Below are 10,937 nucleotides of genomic sequence, written 5' to 3' on the forward strand. Positions count from 1 at the left end.
TTTTTTTTTTTTTGAGAGGTTTTTGCTATAGGGTGTGTGCACTCACCAGAAAGACAGAGACAGAAAGTGAGAAATCGCCCCTAGGATGGCCATCCTGCAATCCCTTCTCCATTCTCCTCTCAGGAACTTGGGCACACATGCACATGCACCAGGTCCAAGACTCAAACCACAGTCAACCACGTGGGAGTCCAATGACATAACTATTACGCCATCTGCTGGCCCCATCTGGTGCCTGTTTTTCATGTGGAAGAAATAAAAAACAAAACCTGCTCTTTAAAACACTGAACATTTAGAGACCAGCAGATGGCATAATGGCTGCATCGTTGGACTCCCAAGTAGTTGACAGCAGTTTGATATTGGACCTGGCAGCTTGAAACACCAGGCATGTGTGCATGCATACCCAAAACCCCAAGAGGAGAATAGAGAAGGGATTGTGGTGTGCCCCTCCCCTGCAGGATGATTTCTCACTGTCTGTCTGTCTCCATCTTGTGTCTCTGGCAAGCGCACGCCCCCATAGCAAAATAAACACTGAATATTTAAGAGGTAAAGAATTTAATAACTGGCACCAGCAGGTGGCATGGTGGTTAAGGCTCTGGACACTCCCACAGGACTAACCAGGGTTCAAGTTCCAGACCTGGTGGCTTGCCCTTTCACTTTCCCTCTCTCTCTGGTCAAATTTAAATAAATGAATGAATAAATAAAAATTAAATAATTATTAAAAAAATTAATAGCACCAGAGTTAGATAACTGTACTCAAAGCCTAATGTGCGGATCTTTTTCTGTTTAAGCATTAGTTTCACATAAAATACCACAAGAAAGGATAAACTGCTAACAAATTGAAACAAGTACTCTTCAGTGATCCATGGATTTAACTTGTATCTTTAAAACTAAGCAGAGAACAGGGAACCAGCAGTTAGCGTAATGGCTATGTCGCTGGACTCCCACGTAGTCGACCGAGGTTCGTGTCCCGGACCCGGTGGCTAAAACAACTCACGCCGGGCGCATGTGCGTGCGTGCCCAAGATCCCGAGAGGAGAATGGAGGAGAGGGGATTGCGGCGTGACCATCCCCCCTGGGGGGTGATTTCTCGCTTTCTGTCTCTATGTCTCTCTCTGTCTGTCTGGCGACCGCACGCAAAAACCTCTCTAAAAAAAAAAAAAAAAAAAAACCTAAGCAGAGAACAAACAAAAATACCAAGATAAAGGGTTACTCAATTAAAAATAGACTATACTATATTGTATCCATAGTTGCAATCTATTACTACCACCACATAAAGGACTTATGCTCCAAAGGAATTCACAGCCAATCACTGCGCTTCTAAAAAGCAAGGTTAATCTTTCTGATCTAATCATTTCTTCACAGAAAAGAAAAAACAGAAAATGTATGTATTCTAAGAGATTCCACTAGTAGAATATACATTACGTGTCTAATCAAAACAAAGCATAAGGGGCTGGCAGGTGGCGTGGTTAAGGGCACTAGACTCCCACAGGGCCAACCATGGTTCAAGTCCCAGACCTGGCGGCTTGCTTTCTCACTTTTCCTCTCCCCCTCCCCCTCTCTCACTCTGTTCCTCTCTGGTCAAATTACAATAAATAATAAAGTTAAATAAATAGTATAAAATATAAATTAACATAATTGAGGGCCAGCATGGCAGTTAAGGTGGCTGGAACCCACATGGCTACCTGTGCTGTTTGAGGCCCAAAAAACACACTGGGAGTATGTGCCCAGAATCCCAAGAGAATGAAGGGATTGCAACGTGGCCATCCTCACTGGGGGTGATTTCTCACTTTCTCTCTGGTGAGTGCACGCCCAATAAGAAACTTAAAACACACACACACACTCACACACTCTTAAGTAATTGTCCACAGAGAATTCATTTTCATGAATAGCTACAAGGAGTCAGAATAAGTCAAAAGATAGTGATTAAATAAAGTTTATTTTTTTAAAAGGTGGTTGTTTTATTTTTGCAATTTCACGGTTAGAGGAGTATATGAAGAGGTAACACATCTCCTTTTCCTTAACCATGATTTTTCTTTTTTAACCTTTTGCACAAAAGGCAAAACTGTTAATTTCATAGTTCATGGTATAAAACAGGTTGGCAAACTTTTTCTCTAAAAGGTCAGATATTTCAAGTTTTACAGGCCACATATGGTCTCTGTCATCTTTTATAACCCTCTAGACATATAAAAACCAGGTGTCAGGATGGCCGAGTGGTCTAGACATGTAAAAACCATTTTTAGTTTACACCACACAAAAACTGACTGAGCCTGGTCTGCAGGTGGTAGTTGGCTGACTCCTGGTATCAAATACTTGCTTTCTGACTTAGAGATATTGATCTGAGGCTTCTTGCCTGAAGTCAAGTCAAGGGCTTATTCACAACTGAATGAAGCTTGTGACAAGTAGAAATGGAGAGTTCTTGCTCACTTTGACTCTCCCAAGCAATTTTCCATTCACTCACTGAATAAACTTTGTTGAGCACCTACTGTGTACATGCTTAAATATCTTTGTGTTAGTAGAGCGTTCCAGTGTTTCTTCCTTAAAAGGGCGATTTCTGGGACCAGCAGCTAGCATAATGGCTATGTCGCTGGACTCCCATGTAGTTGACTGCAGCGGTTTGAGTCCTGGACCCAGTGGCTTAAACTCACACTGGGCACATGTGCATGCATGAGTTTAAGATCCCAAGAGGAGAATGGAGAAGGGATTGTGGCATGGCTATCCCCCGGGGGGTGATTTCTCACTTTCTGTCTCTCTGTCTCTCTCTCTCTCTGGTTAGTGCACGCGCCCTATAGCAAAAAACTCTCCAAAAAAAAGGGGGGGGGATTCCTCCAGCTTCTCTAAACCAGGAATTACCAAGTGCTAATGTTCATAATTCATAGGAACAATCAGGATTAAAATCTTTACCAGCACTCAAGAAAATTCATGATTATAAAAAAAGTGAATCTAGCTAAACCATGATATACTTGCATGTGATATTGACACCTTTCCTAAAACATGGTCACAGCCTACAGGAAGAAAAATATGTAACTATCTCTACTTATGGATACTTCTTTTCCTCCCATAGGCTGAAACAAACAAACAAAAAATCTCAGATCTAGAACACATCCCAAATAATCTTCCATTTTCCTAGTTTGCAGCTAATGTAAGATACAATCTGGGTCCAGGTAAAGCTCTTCATTACTTTCTATTTCAGCCATAAAACAATTCTACATTTAGGGAGGAATACTGTCTCTAGAAGCAATTTGTACTTCCATGTTTCATCTTGGGGAAGGAGTGATCATGCTTCTGGTCCTTCAGGATGAAAACCTTAACAGCCTTATGAATCCTCTTGTTATTTATACAAGGTTAGGGAAGATTCTAAAGTAGCCAAAAGGAATGCAGGACTTCAGTATTAAAATATAAAGGTTGCCCCCATTCCAGATCTTTGGTACAGACATCAACTATAATAATCTGATTGCCCACACCACTGAAACATGGCATATTTTGTAATTAGAAGTGATTGTGATTTTCCTTCAACTATGTAAACAAAAGGGGAAATGCCTTGAAAAGCCATATTGCAATGTTCTCTCATTTCTCTTAAATACACGTGTGCACAAATAATTCTCCCTTTGATCAAGTTCACAGAGGGAAAGAAGTAGTCCAAGGCTATCGCTTTCGCTCCCCTCTCTGTGTCCTTTTCTTTTCCTTTTCCTTGCGCTCCTGTTTAGCTAGTTTGTCCCTCTCCCTCTGTAGCTTGTCCTGCTCCTTTTTCCTTTGGGACTCATCCCGAAGCGTGTCTCGCTCCAGTTTTCGGGCATTCAGGACATCTTCCACATTGGTGTTTCGGAACAGAGCTACAGATGAGTTAAGGGAATAGGGTTCAGGTCATACGAGTCACAACTACTGCTCTTTCCTCATTCTGGGTATCCTCCTGGCACGTGCTGAATTGTGAACACACTCTACTTATTCCTGTTTGTTTTCTTTTTTTTTTTTTTAATTATTTATTTATTTAATTCCATTCATTATAATTATTTTTTAATTTGACCGGACAGAGCAGAGAAGGTAAAGTGAGAAAGCAAGCCCCCAGGTCCGGGACATGAACCACAGTTGGCCATGTGGGAATCCAGCGCCCTTGACTACCACACCACTTGCCAGCCCCGTTATTCCTAGTCTTTAAAAAAACCCTATTGTTTATCTTTGGTCTAATGGGAAATCCTAATGTTACTATTACTAGAGTTTTAAAATGTCCCTCAGAATAAAATTATAATTTATCTAAATATGAATTTGAAAACATTTATCAAAATGCCATTCTGGGATAACTGTATCATTCAATGACAGAATATATTGCTAGCTGAACTTTCTAGGCTAGTTTTAGTGGACAGAATATTAGTGTAACTAGCAAGATGTTTATGTACTTTGTACCATTAAAATGTTTGAAAGAGTTTAATAAGATCTTCAACTATACTAAGCTTTATCACTTTGTTTTTCTCCTGTACTACTAAAGTACAAATAAAAACCATGTCCTAATAACCATAAACACTGAATTTATAAGACATATAAAATAAGTTTACAACAGAAAATACCTCGCCAAAAACCTTCTCTCTCATTTCTTATGATTTTAAAAACAAGGCCTGGTGGGGCCAGCAGGTGGCATGGTGATTAAGGTGCTGGACTCCCACATGGCCAACCATGGTTCAAGTCCTGGACCTAGTGGCTTGCTTTCTCACTTTCCCTTTCTCTCTCTCTGATCAAATTAAGAACAACAAATAAACTGTTTTAAGTATTTTGCAGTTAGCGTAATGACTATGTTTGCTGGACTCCCATGTAGTCGACCACGGTTCAATTCCTGGACCCAGTGGCTTAAACTCACACCAGGCGCATGTGCGTACATGCCCAAGATCCTGAGAGGAGAATGGAGGAGAAGGGATTGTGGCATGGCCATCCCCCCTGAAGGGTGATTTCTCACTGTCTCTCTGTCTCTCTGGCAAGCACACACGCCCTGTAGTGAAAAACCTCTCCAAAAAAATAAAAAGCCTATTAATGCTAGACAAGTTCCTCTCTACTCTTAAAACATATGTTCTCTCATTTCTCTTAAATACACGTGTGCACAAATAATTCTCCCTTTGATCAAGTTCACAGAGGGAAAGAAGTAGTCCAAGGCTATCGCTTTCGCTCCCCTCTCTGTGTCCTTTTCTTTTCCTTTTCCTTGCGCTCCTGTTTAGCTAGTTTGTCCCTCTCCCTCTGTAGCTTGTCCTGCTCCTTTTTCCTTTGGGACTCATCCCGAAGCGTGTCTCGCTCCAGTTTTCGGGCATTCAGGACATCTTCCACATTGGTGTTTCGGAACAGAGCTACAGATGAGTTAAGGGAATAGGGTTCAGGTCATACGAGTCACAACTACTGCTCTTTCCTCATTCTGGGTATCCTCCTGGCACGTGCTGAATTGTGAACACACTCTACTTATTCCTGTTTGTTTTCTTTTTTTTTTTTTTTAATTATTTATTTATTTAATTCCATTCATTATAATTATTTTTTAATTTGACCGGACAGAGAGAGAAAGGTAAAGTGAGAAAGCAAGCCCCCAGGTCCGGGACATGAACCACAGTTGGCCATGTGGGAATCCAGCGCCCTTGACTACCACACCACTTGCCAGCCCCGTTATTCCTAGTCTTTAAAAAAACCCTATTGTTTATCTTTGGTCTAATGGGAAATCCTAATGTTACTATTACTAGAGTTTTAAAATGTCCCTCAGAATAAAATTATAATTTATCTAAATATGAATTTGAAAACATTTATCAAAATGCCATTCTGGGATAACTGTATCATTCAATGACAGAATATATTGCTAGCTGAACTTTCTAGGCTAGTTTTAGTGGACAGAATATTAGTGTAACTAGCAAGATGTTTATGTACTTTGTACCATTAAAATGTTTGAAAGAGTTTAATAAGATCTTCAACTATACTAAGCTTTATCACTTTGTTTTTCTCCTGTACTACTAAAGTACAAATAAAAACCATGTCCTAATAACCATAAACACTGAATTTATAAGACATATAAAATAAGTTTACAACAGAAAATACCTCGCCAAAAACCTTCTCTCTCATTTCTTATGATTTTAAAAACAAGGCCTGGTGGGGCCAGCAGGTGGCATGGTGATTAAGGTGCTGGACTCCCACATGGCCAACCATGGTTCAAGTCCTGGACCTAGTGGCTTGCTTTCTCACTTTCCCTTTCTCTCTCTCTGATCAAATTAAGAACAACAAATAAACTGTTTTAAGTATTTTGCAGTTAGCGTAATGACTATGTTTGCTGGACTCCCATGTAGTCGACCACGGTTCAATTCCTGGACCCAGTGGCTTAAACTCACACCAGGCGCATGTGCGTACATGCCCAAGATCCTGAGAGGAGAATGGAGGAGAAGGGATTGTGGCATGGCCATCCCCCCTGAAGGGTGATTTCTCACTGTCTCTCTGTCTCTCTGGCAAGCACACACGCCCTGTAGTGAAAAACCTCTCCAAAAAAATAAAAAGCCTATTAATGCTAGACAAGTTCCTCTCTACTCTTAAAACATATATTTTTCTACTTTAGTGCTTTAGAATAATCTGAGTCTCCCTTGGGACCAGCAATTGGCCTAATGGCTATGTTGCTGGACTCCCATGTAGCCGACCGTGGTTCAATTCCCAGACCCGGTGGCTTAAACTCACACCGGGCATGTGTGCGTGTGTGCCCAAGACCCCGAAAGGAGAATGGAGAAGGGATTGTGGTGTGGCCATCCCCTGTAGGGGGTGATTTCTCGCTTTCTGCCTCTCTGCCTCTGTCCTTCTGGCGAGCGCACACACCCTATAGCAAAAAATCTCTCTAAAAACATCTTAAAAAGAATAATTTAAGTCTTCCTGAAATAACCTCCCCATCTCTGATAATTCATCATATTTCCCAGCTTTAAGGTGGCTTTCTAACTCTACCTTTTCTTGGAAGCTTCTCATACGTGATTCTGATAAGGAGCTCACTTAGCACAAATATTTCAGTATGCTCATATTTTTAGCTTAACTGTTTGGTGTTAGTATTCTCTTTCCAAAAAATTATTTTCCCTTAGAAGTCCTTCCTCTAAGCTAATTATTTCATGGTACTTCTTAACTTGTTTTCTTCGGGAATAGCTCTTGCTCAATTATCTAGGACTGTCCTAGAAATGGGGCTTCCAATATTGGCATGACTTGAGTTCCTGGAGACAGAGAGCTCTAAACAACGATAGCAAATTAAAAACTGGTCTTCAGGAGGATTCTGTGGAGAAGTAAATGGGCATGGACACAGAAGGATACACTTGTCAGAACCAATGTTCATTGTAGTGGCACCTGAATCATCCTTCTCATCTGCTTCAGTGAGTGATGTTAAGGAAAGTCAGATGGAAAACAAAGATTGGCACATCCCAACCCGACATTAGAAAACATTCAACAGACTGATGGGTAGGAAAATCACCCTGAGTGGAAGGGAGGATACTATCAAGAATGTGACGTTAAATCCAGAAGATAAATCTTTGGAAATTTTAACTTAGGGAAGATTGTTCAGAGCTTTTCTAAGATCCTGTACAATCCTCTTCTTAGAGGCTAAAGAAACAAGTTGTCTGGGTAGATTGCTACATTATCTAGAAGCCAGGGTGAGGCGCCCTCTAAAATAGTGGTTCTCAAAGTGTGGTTCCCAGAACCCTTGGGAACTTGTCAGAAATGTGTATTCTTGGGACCAGCAAGTAGCATGGTGGTTAAGGGCGCTGGACTTCCACATGGTCAACCGCAGTTCGAGTCCTGTACCCAATGGCTTGCTTTCTCACTTTCCCTCTTTCTCTCACTCTTTCTCACTCTGTCCCTCTTTGGTCACATTAAAGTAAATAAAATAAATAAGATTAAATAAAATAATTCTTTTTAAAATAAATAAATAAATGTATATTCTTGGGCCCCTCTAAACCTACAAAAGCTGTAACTCTGGGGATAAAGCTGTAGCAGTCTGTGTCTTCACAAGTCCTCCAGGAGGCTGCTTTAAAATTTCTTTCCTAGCCTAAGAATGAAGATTTTGTAACTAGAACCATAGTTCTGCCAACCCTGGCAAGAAAAGTTATAAGGGAAGACTAGAAGAGAAACTGACTCTGAAAAGAAAAAAAATTCTTATAGCAATGAGACAGCTGACATTTCTGATATCTATGGCATAATGCTCCACAGACTTGACTGAAATAGGCTCAGTGAGCTAAGCATTTCCTAAATTTCTAATTTGCAGGGAACTAAATCTGTCCCTATTGATAACATTTTCTTTTTTGCACATTTCCCATTCAAATTCCACTTATTCTGGTGCTGCTTAGGGTTTAGCCTTACTTTTAACTATATGGCCACTGAGACATAAAGAAGATTCAGGTCAGCCACAGTGGCAACACAACACTCCACAATGCTAAGCCCAAAAGGGAAGGTTCTGGGTTTGTCCAAAGGTCCTCATGTGTACACGGGTGGCATGCCTGCCCATGACCTTGGGGTGGCTGAGCCTCAAGGAAGGTTCATGACATGAAGACTCTTTTGGGAGTGACCCTTCCTCCCTCTCCCTCTTTCATGGGAGAAATAAATAAATAAAATATTCTCAGGATATTTTAGGTTCTAGTCCTGGCTTTGTCACTAATTTTATGAATACCTCTGATCACCCATTCATCTCTTAGTGCCTCAGTTTCCTTATTAACTAGGAAAGAATATAATAATACTACACTATGGAAAAGTGTCACACAAACGTTAGAAATCACAGCTATATTTTTTTAAAGCAAAATAGAAATGGTCCATTAAAGTATTATTTGTTTTAGGAACCAACAGATGGTGTAATGGTTACATTGCTGGACTCCATGTAGTCAATCACAGTTTGAGTCCCAGACCCAGTGGCTTAAAACTCTCGCTGGGCGCATGTGTGTGCATGCCTAAAATCCAGAGAGAAGAATGAAGGAGAAGGGGTTGTAGCATGGCCATCCTCCCTGGTAGGTGATTTTTGGCTTTCTGTCTCTCTGGCAAGTGTACATACCCTATAGCAAAAATCTTTTTTATTTTTTAAAAAAGAATGATTTGTTCATTGTTCATTTCTTTGGTTTTTGTTTGTTTGTTTGTTTTTTACCACCAGAGACAGAGAGAAAGGGAAAGCAAGAAAGCAAGCCACCAGGTCTGGGACTTGAACCATGGCTGGTGGGAATCCAGCACCCTTACCCACCACACCACCTGCTGGCCAACCTCTTTTTTTTAAAAAAGAATTATTTACTGGGACCAGCAGGTGACATGGTAGTTAGGGCGCTAGAATTCCCACATGGCTGACCATGGTTCAAGTCCCAGACCTGAGGCTTGCTTTCTCACTCTTCCTCTCTTTCTCTGGCAAAATGTATATGAAAATAATAATAATAATAAATAAATAAAATATTTAATTAAAAAAAAAAGAATGACTAATTGACCAGAGAGAGACAGAGATAGAGAGATAGAAAGGGAAAGTGAGAAACCAAGCCACCAGGTCCAGGACTTGAACCGTGGTTGGTCATGTGGGGAGTGTCCAGCACATTAACTACCATACCACCTGCTGGTCCCCCACAAAAATCTCTCTTAAAAAAATTATTTGTTTTATACTTACATTTTCAAGAATATACTAATTACATGTTGAAAAATGCAAGTCCAGTGTCGATTATTCAGGTATCATTCCTTAAATCCACTAAGGGCCCTAAAGCACTGCCTTTCTAAGAGGGGAAAATTAAACTAGAGTGGGGGCTAGAACTTTCCAAAGATCACTGCAAACCAGCAAACATTTCTGGCTTGAAATGGTGCCGTAACTCCAGAAAGGATATTCCTCTTCATCTGTCACATCAGCATACTGGGCTAGGAGGGCAGCTTTTCTCTGCTTTTCTTCTTCTGACACCATCCTGGGCTTCACCACAATCTGTGCCTGCTTCTCTATTAGAGTGGCAATGGCCTGCACCTCATCTGGGAGTAGGGAAGGGAAGGACAAGGTTGATGAGAGAAAACAAACTCACAATCATAGTGCCCCCAAGAACCGTACTAAAGACACTGGCATCTGCTGACTCCTTAGAGCCCTACGAGTCATATGAGAAAGGTAAGGAAAGGCCACACAAGCCACACTTTAGGCCCTGTATCCATCCTCAATCAGAGCAGCTCTGATTTTACTTATATGCAGAAGTTCTGCTGCTTTAAAAAAAAAATGGTTTAAGGTGCTAGAAGGTGACATAGTGGTAAAGGCACTGGATTGCCACATGGCCGACTGCCTTCAAGTCCCAGACCTGATGGCTTGAGAATCACACTCAAAATCTTAAGTGGAAAATGGAGGAGAGGGGATTGCAGCATGACTATCCCCTCTGGGGGATGATTTCTTACCATCCCTCTCTCTAGCTCTGCCTGTCTCCAGCAAGTGCATGTGCCCTATGGCAAACACCTAAAAAAAAGTTTCAAAAAGCACAATTGCACAAAAATCACATAAATTACGTCTCCAAGCATGTAACTTTCTCCCCTCTAACACCAGAAACCTAAGAAGGAATCTAGAATCAACTTCAGCTGGTCCTTTCGATGTCTGTAACTATGCCAAATGAAATTCTTAGATTAAGATTTTTTTAATATAATTATTTATTTTATTTTATTTATTCATTCATTTATTTTAATCTGACCAGAGAGAGACGGAAAGAAAGAGTGAGAAAGCAATGGGAACCAGCAGTTAGCGTAATGGCTATGTCGCTGGATTCCCACATAGTCGACCGCGGTTCGCGTCCCAGACCCGGTGGCTTAAAACTCACACCAGGTACGTGTGCGTGCATGCGTGCCCAAGATCCCGAGAGGAGAATGGAGGAGAAGGGATTGCGGCATGACCATCCCTCCCTGGGGGGTGATTTCTCGCTTTCTGTCTCTATGTCTCTCTCTGTCTGTCAGGCGAGCGCACGCGCCCTATAGTGAAAAACCTCT

The 10,937-nt window shown here is 41.1% G+C and overlaps 1 protein-coding gene across 2 annotated transcripts in view; it reads right to left on the minus strand.

The window, feature by feature from the left end:
* Window positions 1–2,836: 2,836 nt before the first annotated feature.
* CCDC43 (coiled-coil domain containing 43) overlaps window positions 2,837–10,937 on the minus strand; it is a gene marked incomplete at its 5' end in the record, with an annotated part of 16,324 nt that continues 8,223 nt past the window's right edge. The window contains 4 exon segments of one of the 2 annotated variants that reach the window (XM_014584817.2): window positions 2,837–3,557; window positions 5,052–5,323; window positions 7,290–7,348; window positions 9,815–9,950. In XM_014584817.2, the coding sequence (XP_014440303.1) occupies window positions 5,136–5,323; window positions 7,290–7,348; window positions 9,815–9,950 (383 nt within the window). 2 annotated transcript variants of the gene reach the window in all.

The sequence above is a fragment of the Tupaia chinensis genome, unplaced genomic scaffold, assembly GCF_000334495.1.
Source record: "Tupaia chinensis unplaced genomic scaffold, TupChi_1.0 Scaffold148004_1, whole genome shotgun sequence".
NCBI classification, from domain to species: domain Eukaryota; kingdom Metazoa; phylum Chordata; class Mammalia; order Scandentia; family Tupaiidae; genus Tupaia; species Tupaia belangeri.